The sequence below is a fragment of the Oncorhynchus clarkii genome, chromosome 7, assembly GCF_045791955.1.
Source record: "Oncorhynchus clarkii lewisi isolate Uvic-CL-2024 chromosome 7, UVic_Ocla_1.0, whole genome shotgun sequence".
NCBI classification, from domain to species: Eukaryota; Metazoa; Chordata; class Actinopteri; order Salmoniformes; family Salmonidae; genus Oncorhynchus; species Oncorhynchus clarkii.
Genome location: NC_092153.1, coordinates 87,078,603 through 87,104,574, shown reverse-complemented (window position 1 = coordinate 87,104,574; position 25,972 = coordinate 87,078,603). Strand labels below are relative to the sequence as shown.

General features: G+C 43.1%; 1 protein-coding gene across 1 annotated transcript in view; it reads left to right on the top strand.

Annotated features, from left to right (window-relative positions):
- Positions 1–21,246, top strand: part of LOC139414500 (wingless-type MMTV integration site family, member 7Aa) — a 68,359-nt gene extending 47,113 nt beyond the window's left edge. The window contains exon 4 of the mRNA XM_071162410.1: positions 20,632–21,246. Within this exon, the coding sequence (XP_071018511.1) occupies positions 20,632–21,111 (480 nt within the window). The 3' untranslated portion in view covers positions 21,112–21,246. The remainder of the gene's footprint in view (positions 1–20,631) is intronic.
- The last annotated feature ends 4,726 nt before the right edge of the window (positions 21,247–25,972 follow it).

The following is a 25,972-nucleotide window of genomic DNA, read 5'->3' as shown; positions in this document are numbered from 1 at the left end:
AGCTGGGTGAGGATAGGATATGATATGATCCTACAGAGATGGTTGGGGATTAGGATATGACCCTACAGAGCTGATTGGAGATATGATATAATATGACCCTACAGAGCTGATTTGAGATATGATATGATTTGACCCTACAGAGCTGGTTGGGGATATGATGTGATATGACCCTAAAGAGCCGATTGGGGATATGATATGACCCTACAGTTCTGGTTGGGGATATGATATGACCCCACAGAGCTGAATGGGGATATGATATGATATGACCCTACATAGCTGGTTGGGAATAGGATATGATATGACCCTACAGAGCTGGTTGGGGATATGATATCATTTGACCTACAGAGCTGATTGGGGATAGGATATGATATGACCCTACGGAGCTGATTAGGCATATGATTTGACCATACAGAGCTTTTTTGGTTATGATATGATATGACCCTACAGAGCTGGTTGGGTTATGATATGATATGACCCTACAGAGCTGGTTTGGGTTATGATATGATATGACCCTACAGAGCTGGTTGGGATATGATATGACCCTACAGACCTGGTTGGGGTTATGATATGATATGACCCTACAGAGATGGTTGGGATATGATATGACCCTACAGAGCTGGTTAGGGATATATGATATGACCCTACAGAGCTGGTTGGGATATGATATGACCTTATAGAGCTGGTTGGGGATATGATATGATATGACCCTACAGAGCTGGTTGGGGATATGATATGACCCTACAGAGCGGGTTGGGGATATGATATGATATGACCCTACAGAGCTGGTTGGGGATATGATATGATATGAACCTACAGAGCTGGTTGGGATATGATATGACCTTACAGAGCTGGTTGGGGATATGATATGATATGACCCTACAGAGCTGGTTGGGGATATGATATGATATGAACCTACAGAGCTGGTTGGGATATGATATGACCTTACAGAGCTGGTTGGGGATATGATATGATATGACCCTACAGAGCTGGTTAGGGATATGATATGACCCTACAGAGCTGATTGGGGATGTGATCTGATATGACCGTAAAGAGCTGGTTGGGGATATGATATGATATGACCCTACAGTACTGGTTGGGGATAGGATATGATATGACCCTACAGTACTGGTTGGGGATATGATATGATATGACCCTACAGAGCTGGTTGGGGATATGAGGTGACCCTACAGAGCGGGTTGGGATATGATATGACCTTACAGAGCTGGTTGGGGATATGATATGATATGACCCTACAGAGCTGGTTGGGGATATGAGGTGACCCTACAGAGCGGGTTGGGGATATGATATGATATGACCCTACAGAGCTGGTTGGGGATATGATATGATATGACCCTACAGAGCTGGTTCGGGATATGATATGATATGACCCTACAGAGCTGGTTGGGATATGATATGACCTTACAGAGCTGGTTGGGGATATGATATGATATGACCCTACAGAGCTGGTTGGGATATGATATGACCTTACAGAGCTGGTTGGGGATATGATATGATATGACCCTACAGAGCTGGTTGGGGATATGATATGACCCTACAGAGCTGATTGGGGATATGATATGACCCTACAGAGCTGATTGGGGATATGATATCATATGATCTACAGAGCTGATTGGGGATATGATATCATATGACCTACAGAGCTGTTTGGGGATATGACATGATATGACCCTACAGAGATGGTTGGGGATATATGACCCTACAGAGCTGATTGGGGATATGATATGATATGAACCTACAGAGCTGGGTGAGGATAGGATATGATATGACCCTACAGAGATGGTTGGGGATTAGGATATGACCCTACAGAGCTGATTGGAGATATGATATAATATGACCCTACAGAGCTGATTTGAGATATGATATGATTTGACCCTACAGAGCTGGTTGGGGATATGATGTGATATGACCCTAAAGAGCCGATTGGGGATATGATATGACCCTACAGTTCTGGTTGGGGATATGATATGACCCCACAGAGCTGAATGGGGATATGATATGATATGACCCTACAGAGCTGGTTGGGGATATGATATGACCGTATTGAGCTGGTTGGTTTATGAAATGATATGACCCTACAGAGCTGATTGGGGATATGATATCATATGACCTACAGAGCTGATTGGGGATAGGATATGATATGACCCTACAGAGCTGATTAGGCATATGATTTGACCATACAGAGCTTTTTTGGTTATGATATGATATGACCCTACAGAGCTGGTTGGGTTATGATATGATATGACCCTACAGAGCTGGTTTGGGTTATGATATGATATGACCCTACAGAGCTGGTTGGGATATGATATGACCCTACAGACCTGGTTGGGGTTATGATATGATATGACCCTACAGAGATGGTTGGGATATGATATGACCCTACAGAGCTGGTTAGGGATATATGATATGACCCTACAGAGCTGGTTGGGATATGATATGACCTTATAGAGCTGGTTGGGGATATGATATGATATGACCCTACAGAGCTGGTTGGGGATATGATATGACCCTACAGAGCGGGTTGGGGATATGATATGATATGACCCTACAGAGCTGGTTGGGATATGATATGACCTTACAGAGCTGGTTGGGGATATGATATGATATGACCCTACAGAGCTGGTTGGGGATATGAGGTGACCCTACAGAGCGGGTTGGGGATATGATATGATATGACCCTACAGAGCTGGTTGGAGATATGATATGACCCTACAGAGCTGATTGGGGATATGATATCATATGACCCTACAGAGCGGGTTGGGGATATGACATGATATGACCCTACAGAGATGGTTGGGGATATGATATGACCCTACAGAGCTGTTTGGGGATTGGATATGATATGACCCTACAGAGCTGGTTGGGGATTGGATATGATATGACCCTACAGAGCTGGTTGGGGATAGGATATGATATGACCCTACAGAGCTGGTTGGGGATATGATATGATATGACCCTACAGAGATGGTTGGGGATATGATATGACCCTACAGAGCTGATTGGGGATATGATTTGATATATGATATGTTATGATATTTGATTTGACCATACAGGTCTGGTAGGGGATCAATACTTTATACTGCCCGAACGGCACCAAAACATCAAGATGAAATGTATTTAGAATTTTGTTCCACAATATGGTTCATTAAAACTCAAAGCAGATTTACGTAGCTCGGTGGAGACCCTAGGATTCTTAAGAGTTAACACATCCTGTGAAAGGGTTAGGTAACTCCGGTGACTTCCGAAAGTATTCAGACCCCTTGACTTTTTCCACATTTTGTTATGTTAGCCTTATTCTACAATTGATTCAATAATTGTTTTTCATCAATCTACACACAATACCCCATAATGACAAAGCAAAAAAAAGGTTTTTAGAAATGTTTGCTAATTTATAAAAATAAAAAACAGAAATATCACATTTACATAAGTAATTCAGACCCTTTACTCAGTACTTTGTTGAAGCACCTTTGGCAGCAATTACAGCCTCGAGTCTTCTTGGATATGACGCTACAAGCTTTGCACACCTCTATTTGGGGAGTTTCTCTCATTCTTCTCTGCAGATCCTCTCAAGCTCTGTCAGGTTGGATGGGGAGCGTTGCTACACAGCTATTTTGAGGTCTCTCCAAGTCCGGGCTCTGGCTGGCCCACTAATGGACATTCAGAGACTTGTCCCGAAGCCACTCCTGCATTGTCTTGACTGTGTGCTTAGGGTCGTTGTCCTGTTTGAAGTTGAACCTTCACCCAAATCTGAGGTCCTGGGGACTCTGGAGCAGGTTTTCATCAAGGATCGCTCTATACTTTGCTCCATTCACCTTTCCCTCGATCATGTCGAGTCTCCCCGTACCTGCCCTCCAGACTGGCACTATAATGGGTCCTGGCACCAGGTATCCTCTAGACTGGCACTATGCTGGCACCAGGTACCCTCCAGACTGGCACTATGCTGGGTCCTGACACCAGGTATCCTCCAGACTGGCACTATGCTGGCACCAGGTACCCTCCAGACTGGCACTATGGTGGGTCCTGACACCAGGTATCCTCCAGACTGGCACTATGCTGGCACCAGGTACCCTCCAGACTGGCACTATGCTGGCACCAGGTATCCTCCAGACTGGCACTATGCTGGCCCCAGGTATCCTCCAGACTGGCACTATGCTGGCACCAGGTATCCTCCAGACTGACATCAGTTATCCTCCAGACTGGCACTAAGCTGTGTCCTGACACCAGGTACCCTCCAGACTGGCACTATGCTGGCCCCAGGTATCCTCTAGACTGGCACTATGCTGTGTCCTGACACCAGGTATCCTCCAGACTGGCACTATGCTGGCACCAGGTACCCTCCAGACTGGCACTATGGTGGATCCTGACACCAGGTATCCTCCAGACTGGCACTATGCTGGCACCAGGTACCCTCCAGACTGATACCAGGTATCCTCCAGACTGACATCAGTTATCCTCCAGACTGGCACTATGCTGGCCCCAGCTACCCTCTAGACTGGCACTATGCTGGCACCAGGTATATTACAGACTGGCACTATGCTGGCTGCTGGCACCAGGTACCCTCCAGACTGGCACTATGCTGGGTCCTGGCCCCAGGTACCCTCCAGACAGGCACTATGCTGGCACCAGTTACCCTCCAGACTGGCACTATGCTGGGTCCTGGAACCAGGTATCCTCCAGACTTTCAATATGCTGGCTGCTTGCACCAGGTATCCTCTAGACTGGCACTATGCTGGCTGCTGGCACCAGGTACCCTCCAGACTGGCACTAAGCTGGGTCCTGACACCAGGTACCCTCCAGACTGGCACTTTGCTGGCACCAGGTGTCCTCCAGACTGGCACTATGCTGACACCAGGTATCCTCCTGACTGGCACTATGCTGTGTCCTAGCACCAGGTATCCTCTAGACTGGCACTATGCTGACACCAGGTACCATCCACAATGACACCAGGTACCCTCCAGACTGGCACTATGCTGGGTCCTGACACCAGGTACCCTCCAGACTGGCACTATGCTGGGTCCTGACACCAGGTACCCTCCAGACTGGCACTATGCTGTCTGCTGGCACCAGGTATCCTCCAGACTGGCACTTTGCTGGGTCCTGACACCAGGTACCCTCCAGACTGGCACTATGCTGAGTCCTGACACCAGGTACCCTCCAGACTGGCACTATACTGGCACCAGGTATCCTCCAGACTGGCATTACGCTGGGTCCTGACACCAGGTACCGTCAAGACTGGCACTATGCTGGGTCCTGACACCAGGTACCCTCCAAACTGGCACTATACTGGCACCAGGTATCCTCCAGACTGGCATTATGCTGGGTCCTGACACCAGGTACCCTCCATACTGGCACTATGCTGGCCCCAGGTATCCTCCAGACTGGCACTATGCTGGCCCCAGGTATCCTCCAGACTGGCACTATGCTGGGTCTTGACACCAGGTATCCTCCAGACTGGCACTGTGCTGGCACCAGGTACCCTCCAGACTGGCACTATGCTGGCACCAGGTATCCTCTGGACTGGCACTATGCTGGTCCCAGGTATCCTCCAGACTGGCACTATGCTGGCTGCGGGCCCCAGGTATCCTCCAGACTGGCACTATGCTGGCACCAGGTACCCTCCAGACTGTCACTAAGCTGGCACCAGGTACCCTCCAGACTGGCACAATGCTGGCACCAGGTACCCTCCATACTGGCACTATGTTGGCTGCTGGCACCAGGTACCCTCCAGACTTGCACCGTGCTGGGTCCTGGCCCTAGGTACCCTCCAGACTGGCACTATGCTGGCTGCTGGCACCAGGTACCCTCCAGACTGGCACTATGCTGGGTCCTGGCCCCAGGTACCCTCCAGACTGGCACTATGCTGGCTGCTGGCACCAGGTACCCTCCAGACTGGCACTATGCTGGGTCCTGGCCCCAGGTACCCTCCAGACTGGCACTATGCTGGCTGCTGGCACCAGGTACCCTCCAGACTGGCACTATGCTGGGTCTTGACACCAGTTTCCCTCGAGACTGGCACTATGCTGGGTCCTGGCACCCTCCTGACTGGCACTATGCTGGCCCCAGCTACCCTCCAGACTGGCACTATGCTGGGTCCTGACACCAGGTACCCTCCAGACTGGCACTATGCTGGCACCAGGTATCCTCCAGACCGGCACTATGCTGGGTCCTGACACCAGGTACCCTCCAGACTGGCACTATGCTGGCACCAGGTACCCTCCAGACTGGCACTATGCTGGCACCAGGTATCCTCCAGACTGACACCAGGTACCCTACAGACTGACACCAGGTACCCTCTTCAGACTGACACCAGGTACCCTCTTCAGACTGACACCAGGTACCCTCTTCAGACTGACACCAGGTACCCTCCAGACTGGCACCAGGTACCCTCCAGACTGACACCAGGTACCCTCCAGACTGACACCAGGTATCCTCCAGACTGGCACTATGCTCGGTCCAGACACCAGGTATCCTCCAGACTGGCACTATGCTGGGTCCTGGCACCAGGTACCCTCCAGACTGACACCAGGTATCCCCCAGACTGGCACTATGCTGGGTCCTGGCACCAGGTACCTTCCAGACTGACACTATGCTGGCACCAGGTACCCTCCAGACTGGCATTATGCTGGGTCATGGCACCAGGTATCCTCCAGACTGGCACTATGCTGGGTCCTGGCACCAGGTACCCTACAGACTGACACCAGGTACCCTACAGACTGACACCAGGTACCCTCCAGACTGGCACCAGGTACCCTACAGACTGGCACCAGGCTTTTTTTGGCCCATCTAGACTGGCGCTATGCTGGGTGCTGCCACCAGGTACAGTGCCTTGCGAAAGTATTCGGCCCCCTTGAACTTTGCGACCTTTTGCCACATTTCAGGCTTCAAACATAAAGATATAAAACTGTATTTTTTGTGAAGAATCAACAACAAGTGGGACACAATCATGAAGTGGAACGACATTTATTGGATATTTCAAACTTTTTTAACAAATCAAAAACTGAAAAATTGGGCGTGCAAAATTATTCAGCCCCTTTACTTTCAGTGCAGCAAACTCTCTCCAGAAGTTCAGTGAGGATCTCTGAATGATCCAATGTTGACCTAAATGACTAATGATGATAAATACAATCCACCTGTGTGTAATCAAGTCTCCGTATAAATGCACCTGCACTGTGATAGTCTCAGAGTTGCGTTAAAAGCGCAGAGAGCATCATGAAGAACAAGGAACACACCAGGCAGGTCCGAGATACTGTTGTGAAGAAGTTTAAAGCCGGATTTGGATACAAAAAATTTCCCAAGCTTTAAACATCCCAAGGAGCACTGTGCAAGCGGTAATATTGAAATGGAAGGAGTATCAGACCACTGCAAATCTACCAAGACCTGGCCGTCCCTCAACTTTCAGCTCATACAAGGAGAAGACTGATCAGAGATGCAGCCAAGAGACCCATGATCACTCTGGATGAACTGCAGAGATCTACAGCTGTGGTGGGAGACTCTGTCCATAGGACAACAATCAGTCGTATATTGCACAAATCTGGCCTTTATGGAAGAGTGGCAAGAAGAAAGCCATTTCTTAAAGATATCCAGAAAAAGTGTTGTTTAAAGTTTGCCACAAGCCACCTGGGAGACACACCAAACATGTGGAAGAAGGTGCTCTGGTCAGATGAAACCAAAATTGAACTTTTTGGGAACAATGCAAAACGTTATGTTTGGCGTAAAAGCAACATAGCTCATCACCCTGAACACACCATCCCCACTGTCAAACATGGTGGTGGCAGCATCATGGTTTGGGCCTGCTTTTCTTCAGCAGGGACAGGGAAGATGGTTAAAATTGATGGGAAGATTGATGGAGCCAAATACAGGACCATTCTGGAAGAAAACCTGATGGAGTCTGCAAAAGACCTGAGACTAGGACGGAGATTTGTCTTCCAACAAGACAATGATCCAAAACATAAAGCAAAATCTACAATGGAATGGTTCAAAAATAAACATATCCAGGTGTTAGAATGGCTAAGTCAAAGTCCAGACCTGAATCCAATCGAGAATCTGTGGAAAGAACTGAAAACTGCTGGTCACAAATGCTCTCCATCCAACCTCACTGAGCTCGAGCTGTTTTGCAAGGAGGAATGGGAAAAAATTTCAGTCTCTCGATGTGCAAAACTGATCGAGACATACCCCAAGCGACTTAGAGCTGTAATCGCAGCAAAAGGTGGCGCTACAAAGTATTAACTTAAGGGGGCTGAATAATTTTGCACGCCCAATTTTTCAGTTTTTGATTTGTTAAAAAAGTTTGAAATATCCAATAAATGTCGTTCCACTTCATGATTGTGTCCCACTTGTTGTTGATTCTTCACAAAAAAATACAGTTTTATATCTTTATGTTTGAAGCCTGAAATGTGGCAAAAGGTCGCAAAGTTCAAGGGGGCCGAATACTTTCGCAAGGCACTGTACCAGGGCTTTTGTGACACATCAAGACTGGCACTAAGCTAGGTTAATGATCTGAGAATCCCTGTCCTGTAATTTGTCATCATTAGAATCATCATGCATACCCAGTATTTCTCAGTGTAGTCTGTCATCTGGGCCCAGACTGGCCAAGTCATTGCTCTGGGACAGAGCATAGCTTTGATGACATAAAAGGGCGTTGAGCTTGTGTCTGCGACTGTCTTCCTACTTGAGCTTTCAGGGGGTCTGAATGTTAAACTGACAACAATATATTCATGGGCATGTAGCTTCAATGTAGCTTCAATCAGCTCCATGAATGTAGTGTTTCTCAGGAGTCTGAGGCATTACCATACTAAGCTGCTGTGCTCCCAGGGCTTCTGATGATTACCCACCTGACTCCAGCCTGTCTGAGGGGAGGAGGGTGGGGGGAGTGAGGGAGGGGAGAGAAGGGGGAATGTAATCATTAAGAATAGGGTGAGGGTAGAAGAGCGAGAGATAGACAGGGAGGGGGATATGAGAGGAGGGGGGATGTAATCATTAAGAATAGGGTGAGGGTAGAAGAGCGAGAGATAGACAGGGAGGGGAGAGAAGGGGGAATGTAATCATTAAGAATAGGGTGAGGGTAGAAGAGCGAGAGATAGACAGGGAGGGGGATATGAGAGGAGGGGGGATGGAATCATTAAGAATAGGGTGAGGGTAGAAGAGCGAGAGATAGACAGGGAGGGGGATATGAGAGGAGGGGGAATGTAATCATTAAGAATAGGGTGAGGGTAGAAGAGCGAGAGATAGACAGGGAGGGGGATATGAGAGGAGGGGGAATGGAATCATTAAGAATAGGGTGAGGGTAGAAGAGCGAGAGATAGACAGGGAGGGGGATATGAGAGGAGGGGGAATGGAATCATTAAGAATAGGGTGAGGGTAGAAGAGCGAGAGATAGATAGGGAGGGGGATATGAGAGGAGGGGGAATGGAATCATTAAGAATAGGGTGAGGGTAGAAGAGCGAGAGATAGACAGGGAGGGGGATATGAGAGGAGGGGGAATGGAATCATTAAGAATAGGGTGAGGGTAGAAGAGCGAGAGATAGATAGGGAGGGGGATATGAGAGGAGGGGGGATGTAATCATTAAGAACAGAGAGAGAGAGAGGTGAGCGAGCAAGAGAAGGGGATATTTTTATTTTACCTTTATTTAACTAGGCAAGTCAGTTAAGAACAAATTCTTATTTTCAATGAGTGCCTAGGAACAGTGGGTTAACTGTCTTGTTCAGGGGCAGAACGACAGATTTTTACCTTGTCAGCTCAGGGATTTGATCTTGCGATTTTTCAATTACTGGCCCAACGCTCGAACCACTAGGCTACCTGCCGCCCCAAAATGGGTGGAGAGAGGGAGAGATGGGGGGGAGAAGGGGGAATGCAATAATTAAGAACAGTGTGAGGGTAGAGAGAGACAGGGGGAGGAGGGGGGATATGAGAAATGGGAGAATGGAATCGTTAATGAGAGAGAGAGAAATAGTGTAATGAATAAAAAGGGTGCGGCTTCTGTCTGGGAAGGAGAGAGATGATGTCATTCAGTGGATGGGGGGTAGAATGAAAGAGAGAGATGGAGACAGACTGAAAGAGAGATGTGGAGGCAGACTGAAGAGAGAGGTGGAGACAGACTAAAAGAGATGTGGAGACAGACTGAAAGAGAGAGATGGAGACAGACTGAAGAGAGAGGTGGAGACAGACTAAAAGAGATGTGGAGACAGACTGAAAGAGAGATGGAGACAGACTGAAGAGAGAGATGGAGACAGACTGAAAGAGAGAGATGGAGACAGACTGAAGAGATATGGAGACAGACTGAATGAGATAGATGGAGACAGACTGAAGAGAGAGATGGAGACAGACTGAAGAGAGAGATGGAGACAGACTGAAGAGAGAGATGGAGGCAGACTGAAAGAGAGAGATGGAGACAGACTGAAAGAGAGAGATGGAGACAGACTGAAAGAGAGAGATGGAGGCAGACTGAAAGAGATAGATGGAAACAGACTGAAAGAGAGAGATGGAAACAGACTGAAAGAGAGAGATGGAAACAGACTGAAAGAGAGAGATGGAGACAGACTGAATGAGATAGATGGAGACAGACAAAAAGAGAGATGGAGACAGAGTGAAAGAGATGGAGACAGACTGAATGAGATAGATGGAGACAGACTGAAGAGAGAGATGGAAACAGACTGAAGAGAGAGATGGAGACAGACAAAAAGAGAGATGGAGACAGAGTCAGAAAGAGAGAGAATGCAGAGAGACTAGACTACCAACCTCTAAAAGGGATTGGTCCTATCACACTTAGAATACTGTCCAGTTATATGGTCAATCCCTGGTCCTATCACACTTAGAATACTGTCCAGTTATATGGTCAATCCCTGGTCCTATCACACTTAGAATACTGTCCAGTTATATGGTCAATCCCTGGTCCTATCACACTTAGAATACTGTCCAGTTATCTGGTCAATCCCTGGTCCTATCACACTTAGAGAACTGTCCAGTCATATGGTCAATCCCTGATCCTATCACACTTAGAGTACTGTCCCTGGTCCTATCACACTTAGAGTACTGGCTCTGGTCCTATCACACTTAGAATACTGTCTAGTTATATGGTCAATCCCTGGTCCTATCACACTTAGAGTACTGTCCCTGGTCCTATCACACTTAGGACCAGGGACAGTACTCTATCACACTTAGAGTACTGTCCCTGGTCCTATCACACTTAGAGTACTGGCTCTGGTCCTATCACACTTAGAATACTGTCTAGTTATATGGTCAATCCCTGGTCCTATCACACTTAGAGTACTGTCCCTGGTCCTATCACACTTAGGACCAGGGACAGTACTCTATCACACTTAGAGTACTGTCCCTGGTCCTATCACACTTAGAGTACTGTCCAGTTATATGATCTGCAGCAAAGATATAAAAAAGCTCCAAATGCCTCAAAACAGGGCTGCCAGATTATCTCTTCATTGCTCTAACCGTATGAATATTATCCAAATGCCTCAAAACAGGGCTGCCAGATTATCTCTTCATTGCTCTAACCGTATGAATACTATCCAAATGCCTCAAAACAGGGCTGCCAGATTATCTCTTCATTACTCTAACCATATGAATATTATCCAAATGCCTCAAAACAGGGCTGCCAGATTATCTCTTCATTGCTCTAACCGTATGAATATTATCCAAATGCCTCAAAACAGGGCTGCCAGATTATCTCTTCATAGCTCAAAACAGGTCAAGGTATGAATATTATCCAAAGCATCAGAATCTCTCATGGCTTCACTTTAAAAACAAATTACTATCTAATCTTCTGAGTTTCTTTAGGAATGTTGTATTTGATTTTTTTTTAAACAGTATTTGTCAGTCCAGTTAGTACATACTAGCAACACGCGTAACCACCAAACCAGACAGGTAAATTCAAGGCATCTAAGAAAACCCAAGCCAAGGACAAATGGCCTTAAATCTACAGTTTTATATCGAGCCATAGTTGAATGGAACTCTTTACCAATCCATATTTCTAGCTGAATGGAACTCTTTACCAATCCATATTTCTAGCTGAATGGAACTCTTTACCAATCCATATTTCTAGTTGAATGGAACTCTTTACCAATCCATATTTCTAGTTGAATGGAACTCTTTACCAATCCATATTTCTAGCTGAATGGACCTCTTTACCAATCCATATTTCTAGCTGAATGGAACTCTTTACCAATCCATATTTCTAGTTGAATGGAACTCTTTACCAATCCATATTTCTAGCTGAATGGAACTCTTTACCAATCCATATTTCTAGCTGAATGGAACTCTTTACCAATCCATATTTCTAGCTGAATGGAACTCTTTACCAATCCATATTTCTAGCTGAATGGAACTCTTTACCAATCCATATTTCTAGCTGAATGGAACTCTTTACCAATCCATATTTCTAGCTGAATGGAACTCTTTACCAATCCATATTTCTAGCTGAATGGAACTCTTTACCAATCCATATTTCTAGCTGAATGGAACTCTTTACCAATCCATATTTCTAGCTGAATGGAACTCTTTACCAATCCATATTTCTAGCTGAATGGAACTCTTTACCAATCCATATTTCTAGCTGAATGGAACTCTTTACCAATCCATATTTCTAGCTGAATGGAACTCTTTACCAATCCATATCTCTAGCTGAATGGAACTCTTTACCAATCCATATCTCTAGCTGAATGGAACTCTTTACCAATCCATATTTCTAGTTGAATGGAACTCTTTACCAATCCATATTTCTAGTTGAATGGAACTCTTTACCAATCCATATTTCTAGTTGAATGGAACTCTTTACCAATCCATATCTCTAGTTGAATGGAACTCTTTACCAATCCATATCTCTAGCTGAATGGAACTCTTTACCAATCCATCTTTCTAGCTGAATGGATCTCTTTACCAATCCATATTTCTAGCTGAATGGAACTCTTTACCAATCCATATTTCTAGCTGAATGGAACTCTTTACCAATCCATATCTCTAGCTGAATGGAACTCTTTACCAATCCATATTTCTAGTTGAATGGAACTCTTTACCAATCCATATTTCACAGGCAAAAAGTAAATCCACCTTCAAGAAAAAAATAAAAGAACATCTAATGTGATAGACCATATGACTGGACAGGAAATAGAAAGAACATCTAATGTGATAGACCATATGACTGAACAGGAAATAGAAAGAACATCTAATGTGATAGACCATATGACTGGACAGGAAATAGAAAGAACATCTAATGTGATAGATCATATGACTGGACAGGAAATAGAAAGAACATCTAATGTGATAGACCATATGACTGGACAGGAAATAGAAAGAACATCTAATGTGATAGACCATATGACTGGACAGGAAATAGAAATAACATCTAATGTGATAGACCATATGACTGGACAGGAAATAGACAGAACATCTAATGTGATAGACCATATGACTGGACAGGAAATAGACAGAACATCTAATGTGATAGACCATATGACTGGACAGGAAATAGAAATAACATCTAATGTGATAGACCATATGACTGGACAGGAAATAGAAATAACATCTAATGTGATAGACCATATGACTGGACAGGAAATAGACAGAACATCTAATGTGATAGACCATATGACTGGACAGGAAATAGACAGAACATCTAATGTGATAGATCATATGACTGGACAGGAAATAGACAGAACATCTAATGTGATAGACCATATGACTGGACAGGAAATAGAAAGAACATCTAATGTGATAGACCATATGACTGGACAGGAAATAGAAAGAACATCTAATGTGATAGACCATATGACTGGACAGGAAATAGAAATAACATCTAATGTGATAGACCATATGACTGGACAGGAAATAGAAATAACATCTAATGTGATAGACCATATGACTGGACAGGAAATAGAAAGAACATCTAATGTGATAGACCATATGACTGGACAGGAGGTAGAAAGAACATCTAATGTGATAGACCATATGACTGGACAGGAAATAGAAATAACATCTAATGTGATAGACCATATGACTGGACAGGAAATAGACAGAACATCTAATGTGATAGACCATATGACTGGACAGGAAATAGACAGAACATCTAATGTGATAGACCATATGACTGGACAGGAAATAGAAATAACATCTAATGTGATAGACCATATGACTGGACAGGAAATAGAAATAACATCTAATGTGATAGACCATATGACTGGACAGGAAATAGACAGAACATCTAATGTGATAGACCATATGACTGGACAGGAAATAGACAGAACATCTAATGTGATAGATCATATGACTGGACAGGAAATAGACAGAACATCTAATGTGATAGACCATATGACTGGACAGGAAATAGACAGAACATCTAATGTGATAGATCATATGACTGGACAGGAAATAGACAGAACATCTAATGTGATAGATCATATGACTGGACAGGAAATAGAAAGAACATCTAATGTGATAGACCATATGACTGGACAGGAAATAGAAAGAACATCTAATGTGATAGACCATATGACTGGACAGGAAATAGAAAGAACATCTAATGTGATAGACCATATGACTGGACAGGAAATAGAAAGAACATCTAATGTGATAGACCATATGACTGGACAGGAAATAGAAAGAACATCTAATGTGATAGACCATATGACTGGACAGGAAATAGAAAGAACATCTAATGTGATAGACCATATGACTGGACAGGAAGTAGAAAGAACATCTAATGTGATAGATCATATGACTGGACAGGAAATAGAAATAACATCTAATGTGATAGACCATATGACTGGACAGGAAATAGAAAGAACATCTAATGTGATAGATCATATGACTGGACAGGAAATAGAAAGAACATCTAATGTGATAGATCATATGACTGGACAGGAAATAGAAAGAACATCTAATGTGATAGATCATATGACTGGACAGGAAATAGAAAGAACATCTAATGTGATAGACCATATGACTGGACAGGAAATAGACAGAACATCTAAAGTGATAGATCATATGACTGGACAGGAAATAGAAAGAACATCTAATGTGATAGACCATATGACTGGACAGGAAATAGAAAGAACATCTAATGTGATAGACCATATGACTGGACAGGAAATAGAAAGAACATCTAATGTGATAGACCATATGACTGGACAGGAAATAGAAAGAACATCTAATGTGATAGACCATATGACTGGACAGGAAATAGAAAGAACATCTAATGTGTAAGACCATATGACTGAATGCTAGATGTGTTAAATTCAGTTGACTCAGGAGTACAGTGTGCAGTGATGTGTCCTATAAGGAGCATGGCCGAATGGTAAAGTACATCTAGCCACCCGAGAGCACCCTTACCTGCTGAAAATATATGAATGAAAGTATTTTAATTTATTATGGATCCCCATTAGTTCCTGCCAAGGCAGCAGCTACTCTTCCTGGGGTTTATTATGGATCCCCATTAGTTCCTGCCAAGGCAGCAGCGACTCTTCCTGGGGTTTATTATGGATCCCCATTAGTTCCTGCCAAGGCAGCAGCTAATCTTCCTGATGTTTATTATGGATCCCCCATTAGTTCCTGCCATCAGGTTTTTTACAGAAAGGCTTGGTGATAGACTAGAAATGCCTTGGAGATTGACAAGTTGATCACGATCGACTGGTTGGTGACCATTGCTGTAGACTGAACCATGTTGTTATATACTGTAGACTGAACCATGTTGTATACTGTAGACTGAACCATGTTGTATACTGTAGACTGAACCATGTTATATACTGTAGACTGAACCATGTTGTTATATACTGTAGACTGAACCATGTTGTATACTGTAGACTGAACCATGTTGTATACTGTAGACTGAACCATGTTATATACTGTAGACTGAACCATGTTGTTATATACTGTAGACTGAACCATGTTGTTATATACCGTAGACTGAACCATGTTGTTATATACTGTAGACTGAACCATGTTGTTATATACTGTAGACTGAACCATGTTGTATACTGTAGACTGAACCATGTTGTATACTGTAGACTGAGCCATGTTGTATACTGTAGACTGAACCATGTTGTATACTGTAGACTGAACCATGTTGTTATATACTGTAGACTGAACCATGTTGTATACTGTAGACTGAACCATGTTGTTATATACTGTAGACTGAACCATGTTGTTGTATACTGTAGACTGAACCATGTTGTTATATACTGTAGACTGAACCATGTTGTTATATACTGTAGACTGAGCCATGTTATATACTGTAGACTGAGCCATGTTGTATACTGTAGACTGAACCATGTTGTTATATACTGTAGACTGAACCATGTTGTTTTATACTATAGACTGAACCATGTTGTATACTGTAGACTGAACCATGTTGTATACTGTAGACTGAACCATGTTGTATACTGTAGACTGAACCATGTTGTTGTATACTGTAGACTGAGCCATGTTGTATACTGTAGACTGAACCATGTTGTATACTGTAGACTGAACCATGTTGTTATATACTGTAGACTGAGCCATGTTGTTATATACTGTAGACTGAGCCATGTTGTTATATACTGTAGACTGAGCCATGTTGTTATATACTGTAGACTGAACCATGTTGTATACTGTAGACTGAACCATGTTGTATACTGTAGACTGAACCATGTTGTTGTATACTGTAGACTGAGCCATGTTGTATACTGTAGACTGAACCATGTTGTATACTGTAGACTGAACCATGTTGTTATATACTGTAGACTGAACCATGTTGTATACTGTAGACTGAACCATGTTGTTTTATACTGTAGACTGAACCATGTTGTTATATACTGTAGACTGAACCATGTTGTATACTGTAGACTGAACCATGTTGTATACTGTAGACTGAGCCATGTTGTTATATACTGTAGACTGAGCCATGTTGTTATATACTGTAGACTGAGCCATGTTGTATACTGTAGACTGAACCATGTTGTATACTGTAGACTGAACCATGTTGTATACTGTAGACTGAACCATGTTGTTATATACTATAGACTGAACCATGTTGTTATATACTATAGACTGAACCATGTTGTTATATACTGTAGACTGAACCATGTTATATACTGTAGACTGAACCATGTTGTTATATACTGTAGACTGAACCATGTTGTTATATACTGTAGACTGAACCATGTTGTATACTGTAGACTGAACCATCTAGTTTTATACTGTAGACTGAACCATGTTGTTGTATACTGTAGACTGAACCATGTTGTTATATACTATAGACTGAACCATGTTGTATACTGTAGACTGAACCATGTTATATACTGTAGACTGAACCATGTTGTTATATACTGTAGACTGAACCATGTTGTATACTGTAGACTGAGCCATGTTGTTATATACTGTAGACTGAGCCATGTTGTATACTGTAGACTGAACCATGTTGTATACTGTAGACTGAACCATGTTGTATACTGTAGACTGAACCATGTTGTATACTGTAGACTGAACCATGTTGTTATATACTGTAGACTGAGCCATGTTGTTATATACTGTAGACTGAGCCATGTTGTATACTGTAGACTGAACCATGTTGTTATATACTGTAGACTGAACCATGTTGTTATATACTGTAGACTGAACCATGTTGTTATATACTGTAGACTGAACCATGTTGTATACTGTAGACTGAGCCATGTTGTTATATACTGTAGACTGAACCATGTTGTATACTGTAGACTGAGCCATGTTGTTATATACTGTAGACTGAACCATGTTGTATACTGTAGACTGAACCATGTTGTTATATACTGTAGACTGAACCATGTTGTTATATACTGTAGACTGAGCCATGTTGTATACTGTAGACTGAACCATGTTGTATACTGTAGACTGAGCCATGTTGTATACTGTAGACTGAGCCATGTTGTTATATACTGTAGACTGAACCATGTTGTTATATACTGTAGACTGAACCATGTTGTTATATACTGTAGACTGAACCATGTTGTTATATACTGTAGACTGAACCATGTTGTTATATACTGTAGACTGAGCCATGTTGTTATATACTGTAGACTGAACCATGTTGTTATATAATGTAGACTGAACCATGTTGTTATATACTGTAGACTGAGCCATGTTGTATACTGTAGACTGAGCCATGTTGTATACTGTAGACTGAACCATGTTGTATACTGTAGACTGAACCATGTTGTATACTGTAGACTGAACCATGTTGTTTACTGTAGACTGAACCATGTTGTATACTGTAGACTGAACCATGTTGTTATATACTGTAGACTGAACCATGTTGTTATATACTGTAGACTGAACCATGTTGTTATATACTGTAGACTGAACCATGTTATATACTGTAGACTGAACCATGTTGTATACTGTAGACTGAACCATGTTGTTGTATACTGTAGACTGAACCATGTTGTTATATACTGTAGACTGAACCATGTTGTTTTATACTATAGACTGAACCATGTTGTATACTGTAGACTGAACCATGTTGTATACTGTAGACTGAACCATGTTGTATACTGTAGACTGAACCATGTTGTTGTATACTGTAGACTGAGCCATGTTGTTATATACTGTAGACTGAACCATGTTGTATACTGTAGACTGAGCCATGTTGTTATATACTGTAGACTGAGCCATGTTGTATACTGTAGACTGAACCATGTTGTATACTGTAGACTGAACCATGTTGTTTTATACTATAGACTGAACCATGTTGCGATTGCCTGCCACTGAGATTCCTTACATATCCTGCTGACTACGTTTGGAATGTTTAAGATCAATTGGAATGTTTTAATTCTTATGGCTTGAATCCCGCAAACGGGATCGATATGACAACAGCCAGTGAAAGTGTAGGGCGCCATATTCAAACAACAGAAATCTCATAATTAAAATTCCTCAACATAGAAGTATTTTGCACCATTTTAAAATAAACTTGTTGTTAATCCCACCACAGTGTCTGATTTCAAAAAGGCTTTATGACGAAAGCACACCATCTGATTATGTTAGGTCAGCACCTAGTCACAGAAAAACACAGCCATTTTTCCAGCCAAAGAGAGGAGTCACAAAAAGCAAAAATAGAGAGAAAATTAATCACTAACCTTTGATGATCTTCATCAGATGACACTCATAGGACTTTATGTTACACAATACATGTATGTTTTGTTTGATAAAGTTCATATTTATATCAAAATATCTGAGTTTACATTGGCACGTGACGTTCACTAGTTCCAAAAACATCCAGTGATTTTGCATAGCCACATCAAATCAACAGAAATACTCATCATAAATGTAGATGAAAATACAAGTCATGCACATGAAATTATAGATATACCTCCTTAATGCAACCGCTGCGTCAGATTTCAAAAAAACTTTACCGAAATAGCACAACATGCAATAATCTGAGTACAGTGCTCAGACAACAAAACAAGCCAAACAGATATCCGCCATGTTGTGCAGTCAACAGAAGTCAGAAATAGCATTATAAATATTGACTTACCTTTGATGATCTTCATCAGAATGCACTCCCAGGAATCCCAGTTCCACAATAAATGTTTGATTTGTTCGATAAAGTCCATCATTTATGTCCAAATACCTCATTTTTGTTCGCATTTAGTTCCCAATCCAAATTCATGAGGCGCGAGCAGATGAAAAGTAAAAAAGTAACGTTACAGTCCGTAGAAACATGTCAAACGATGTATAGAATCAATCTTTAGGATGTTTTTAACATAAATCTTCAATAATGGTTCAACCGGAGAATTCCTTTGTCTGTAGAATTGCAATGGAACGCAAGCTACCTCTCACGTGAACGCGCGTGATCAGGCCATGCACTCTGCCAGACCTCTGACTCATTCAGTTCTCATTTCCCCCTCCTTCATAGAAGCATAAAACAAGGTTCTGAAGACTGTTGACATCTAGTGTAAGCCTTAAGAAGTACAATATGACCCCATAGACACTGTATATTTGATAGGCAATGACCTGAAAAACTACGAACCTCAGATTTCCCACTTCCTGGTTGGATTTTTTCATCCAAGCTACTCAATACTGCTAATACTAATAATGTATACTAATACTTAACTATTTACAATATTCTGCTAGAATACTTTCTCAGGAACATGCACCCTGCTTTTTAGTAAATAAGTTATTTAATGTTTCCAAACCTCAGGTTATTATTAGAGTTACAACTAATACTGTATCCTATATTTCAATATTACAGTAATAATGCCATACCCTACTGTATATCTCAATTTGATCCTCCTAACCTGACAAGTCAACCCCCTCGATCAGGATGTCCTAACACATTCGTCTTGTTTAGTAGTCTCTCGCTCTCTCGCTCTCTCGCTCTCTCTCTTGCTCTCGCTCTCTATCTTGCTCTCTCTCTTGCTATCTCTCTTGCTCTCTCTCTCGCTCTCTCTCTCTCTCTTGCTCTCTCTCTCGCTCTCTCTCTCTCTCTTTCTGTATATCCCTCTTACTAAAGCATAGTCTAAATTGAAATCAAATCAAAACGTATTGGTCTCTTACACAGATTTGCATGTCATCGCAAGTGCAGTGAAATGCTTGAGTTTGTATCAGTAACAGTGAATTGAATGTATATGACCCTGTGTTCCTCTCTCTGTGTGTCCCAGATCCTGGAGAAGAGTATGCGTGTGGAGTGTAACTGTCACGGAGTGTCAGGATCCTGCACCACTAGGACGTGTTGGACCACGCTGCCTATGCTCCGCCAGCTGGGCTACATGCTGAGGGACAAGTACAACCAGGCCGTGCACGTAGAACCGGTACGCGCCACGCGACACAAACGACCCACCTTCCTGAAGGTCAAGAAGGCCCACTCCTACAGGAAGCCCATGGACACAGACTTGGTGTACGTAGAGAGGAGCCCTAACTACTGCGAGGCTGACCTGGTCACGGGCAGCATGGGTACCCACGGGAGGTCATGTAACAAAACAGCCCAACAGACTAATGGCTGTGACCTGATGTGTTGTGGACGAGGTTACGACACTCACCAGTACTCTAGAGTCTGGCAGTGCAACTGCAACTTTCTCTGGTGCTGCTATGTGAAGTGTAATACCTGCAGAGAGAGGACAGAGGTATACACCTGTAAATAAGAGTTATATGTGGGTTACAGTGTCTTATCATTTAGGGGTGTGGAGACTTCACTATTCTCTTTAGTATCTTATCATTTAGGGGTGTGGAGACTTCACTAGTCTCTTTAGTATCTTATAATTTAGGGGGGTGGAGACTTCTAGTCTCTTTAGTATCTTATCATTTAGGGGGGTGGAGACTTCTAGTCTCCTTAGTATCTTATCATTTAGGACGGTGGAGACTTCACTAGTCTCCTTAGTATCTTATCATTTAGGGGGGTGGAGACTTCACTAGTCTCCTTAGTATCTTATCATTTAGGGGGGTGGAGACTTCACTAGTCTCTTTAGTATCTCATCATTTAGGGGGGTGGAGACTTCACTAGTCTCCTTAGTATCTTACCTCATACATCTCTCCCCAGAACCTAATCCAGCAACCTAATCCAGGTCTGAGAGAGAGGGGCATATTTCAGTGATAGGGATGTCTGTGGCTGACATGGATGTTACAATGACAGGAGTGGAGAGTAAGAGATGTATGGTATCTTCTGGTCTGTTCATGGACATACTGTTTACTCTGTTGACCCAGAGCAGGACAGTACTATATGTGCTACTGGACTACTACAACACTGGACTACTATTGTACAAACTCCCTGCTCCTTCAGTCACAAGCTGCTCCTTCGAGCCGGATGATAGACTGCCCTTATCACTGCTTTAATGGCCCAGAACTGGACAATAGAATGAAATGATACACGCTGTGATTTACTGGAGCTAGCTATGTGAACTCAAGTTTATACACTGGACCTGTACTTACTGTAAGAGTGGAAGATGATTTGTAACGTTTATGCAACTAGCTACATCACATTCAAACTTGAAAAATCTAACGTTCTTAAACTAATTTAACAGAATACACCACGGCCAATCAGATGCAGCTTCTTCTCGATGAAGGAGTTAGTTCTGTGAATCTGATCGATTCACATAAAATAAGTAGTTTTGGGACAAAAAGAGCTACAAGATTGTTAACTGCTGAACTGGAGGGTCAGGGTGTATTTCTATTTATTATGGATCCCCATTAGTTCCTGCCAAGGCGACAGCTAGTCTACCTGGGGTTTATTATGGATCCCCATTAGTTCCTGCCAAGGCAGCAGCTACTCTTCCTGGGGTTTATTATGGATCCCCATTAGTTCCCGACAAGGCAGCAGCTACTCTTCCTGAGGTTTATTATGGATCCCCATTAGTTCCTGCCAAGGCAGCAGCTACTCTTCCTGGGGTTTATTATGGATCCCCTTTAGTTCATGCCAAGCCAGCAGCTACTCTTCCTGGGGTTTATTATGGATCCCCATTAGTTCCTGTCAAGGCAGCAGATACTCTTCCTGGGGATTATTATGGATCCCCATTAGCTCCTGCCAAGGCAGCAGCTACTCTTCCTGAGGTTTATTATGGATCCCCATTAGTTCCTGCCAAGGCAGCAGCTACTCTTCCTGGGGATTATTATGGATCCCCATTAGCTCCTGCCAAGGCAGCAGCTACTCTTCCTGAGGTTTATTATGGATCCCCATTAGTTCCTGCCAAGGCAGCAGCTACTCTTCCTTGGGTTTAGATGACCAACCTTACTGGCTGTGTCTCTGATCTTATTGACTGTTTACTGAGGGTCAGCTTTACTGACTGTTGCCTTACTGTTTGTTACCTGTCCACCAAGACTAAACCATTCTTATTCCAAAATACGTTTTTCCCATTGTTGACATTGTTTAATAGAATATATTTTGTAAGAGACTATTTTTATATGCATATTTTATTTATTTCTTTGTGTAATATACCCTCCTCCCAGCCCCTGTTGTAAATGTTGGAGTTCAGTAAAGACAGGACAATAAGGTAGGTAGAGTTTGGTTAGGTAATGTTTTATCATGTCTGATGGTGACAAAGTTTGACCAAAGACCAACTGAAACACAAAATGTCTGACTCTAAAGAACCTGCAACCAGGACGTCATCCTGATTACAGGGAGCTTCATACTAAACTGATATTTTACCAAACTGATAATAGTTGATGTCTGTATTGTCATGTCTGATCTAACAGAAATATGATGTTCTGTTTCAGTGTTAATAAATCAACAGATAAAGGTTATTTCCTGTGTTTGTCATTCTCACAGCCAGGTTGTTAAATTGTTAGAGATGACCTAGCACTTGTCCAATCTGTATTGCTGAAGATCTGCATTATAGGACAAGTTCAATTTAAAGGTAATTTCCGTTTGACAAATGAAGCGTTTACTTCAATGAAGTCTCCGCGAACGCAGGAACATTGCCTTCGCCTTTCAATCATGCTACAGTGTGGATCTTCAGCACTACGGATTGAATCTAGACTGTAGATAGCAACAGAAATCTAGGAAATAATAATTCTCAATGTACTATTAAATTAGAAGGCAATGTGTCATTTGTAACAAAACAGTTGTAAATACTTTGTTATTGTTGTCTGTTTGTTCGACAGGTTTAAATGGCTATGTGTATAATCTCAGAACAAGAGTTTAGTAGCTATGTTTATAATCTCAGAACAAGAGTTTAGTAGCTATGTGTATAATCTCAGAACAAGAGTTTAGTAGCTATGTGAATAATCTCAGAACAAGAGTTTAGTAGCTATGTTTATAATCTCAGAACAAGAGTTTAGTAGCTATGTTTATAATCTCAGAACAAGAGTTTAGTAGCTATGTGAATAATCTCAGAACAAGAGTTTAGTAGCTATGTGAATAATCTCAGAACAAGAGTTTAGTAGCTATGTTTATAATCTCAGAACAAGAGTTTAGTAGCTATGTGTATAATCTCAGAACAAGAGTTTAGTAGCTATGTGAATAATCTCAGAACAAGAGTTTAGTAGCTATGTTTATAATCTCAGAACAAGAGTTTAGTAGCTATGTTTATAATCTCAGAACAAGAGTTTACTAGCTATGTGAATAATCTCAGAACAAGAGTTTAGTAGCTATGTGAATAATCTCAGAACAAGAGTTTAGTAGCCATGTGAATAATCTCAGAACAAGAGTTTAGTAGCTATGTGAATAATCTCAGAACAAGAGTTTAGTAGCTATGTGAATAATCTCAGAACAAGAGTTTAGTAGCTATGTTTATAATCTCAGAACAAGAGTTTAGTAGCTATGTGTATAATCTCAGAACAAGAGTTTACTAGCTATGTAAATACTCTCAGAACAAGAATTTACTGTATGTATGACTAGAGGGCCGGAAAGCAGATGAGGAAAGTGGTAGAGTTGTCATGGCAGGCTGGAGTAGAGAGCTGACATGGCAGGCTGGAGGAGAGAGTTGTCATGGCAGGCTGGAGGAGAGAGTTGTCATGGCAGGCTGGAGCAGAGAGTTGTCATGACAGGCTGGAGGAGAGAGTTGTCATGGCAGGCTGGAGGAGAGAGTTGTCATGGCAGGCTGGAGGAGAGAGTTGTCATGGCAGGCTGGAGGAGAGAGTTGTCATGGCAGGCTGGAGGAGAGAGTTGTCATGGCAGGCTGGAGGAGGGAGTTGTCATGGCAGGCTGGAGGAGAGAGTTGTCATTGCAGGCTGGAGGAGAGAGTTGTCATTGCAGGCTGGAGGAGAGAGTTGTCATGACAGGCTGGAGGAGAGATTTGTCATGGTAGGCTGGAGGAGGGAGTTGTCATGGCAGGCTGGAGGAGAGAGTTGTCATGGCAGGCTGGAGAAGAGAGTTGTCATGGCAGGCTGGAGGAAAGAGTTGTAATGGCAGGCTGGAGGAGAGAGTTGTCATGGCAGGCTGGAGGAGAGAGTTGTCATGGCAGGCTGGAGGAGAGAGTTGTCATGGCAGGTTGGAGGAGAGAGTTGTCATGGCAGGCTGGAGGAGAGAGTTGTCATGGTAAACTGGAGGAGAGAGAAGGTGAGTTCTAAGTATCAGAGTAAAATGGGCTAATTCAGTTTTGGATCTGAATGGGTCACAGCAGGAGGAAGAGAAGAGCAGGAGAAAGTATGGATGCTGTGGGGTGATATTCCCGCATTAGGAGATGATGCTGTGGGGTGATATTCCCGCATTAGGAGATGATGCTGTGGGGTGATATTCCCGCATTAGGAGAGGATGCTGTGGGGTGATATTCCCACATTAGGAGAGGATGCTGTGGGGTGATATTCCCACATTAGGAGATGATGCTGTGGGGTGATATTCCCACATTAGGAGATGATGCTGTGGGGTGACATTCCCACATTAGGAGAGGATGCTGTGGGTGACATTCCCACATTAGGAGAGGATGCTGTGGGGTGATATTCTCACATTAGGAGACGATGCTGTGGGGTGATATTCCCGAATTAGGAGACGATGCTGTGGGTGATATTCCCGCATTAGGAGATGATGCTGTGGGGTGATATTACCGCATTAGGAGAGGATGCTGTGGGGTGATATTCCCACATTAGGAGATGATGCTGTGGGGTGATATTCCCACATTAGGAGATGATGTTGTGGGGTGATATTCCCGAATTAGGAGACGATCCTGTGGGGGCTGTTACTAATTCAGTAAGTGGTGGGAGTTGTGGGGACCTGAGCTTTGGGTTAATGGAGCTGGGTGCTGTAACACTGGGAGGCAGAACGACTGGAGAAGCAGTAGCTGATCGGTGGGGTTTCACTCCTGTAGTTGAGTTAGGCAGTTGGGGCGCTGAGCTGCATTGTGTAGAGCTGAGAGGTGAAGAGCTTTGCTAAGCTGCGGTGTGAATTACTCTGACATCTGCTTTCATCACTGCTCACCCTGGTTGCCACAACAACTGCTAATCACCCACAAAAATGCTAAATGTTAACGGTGTTAAACCATGGGGGGGAGAAAGAGAGAAGGAAGGGAGGGGGAGAAAGAGAGAAGAGGGGGGAGAAAGAGAGGAGGAGAAGAGGAGGAGGGGAGGGGAACAAAG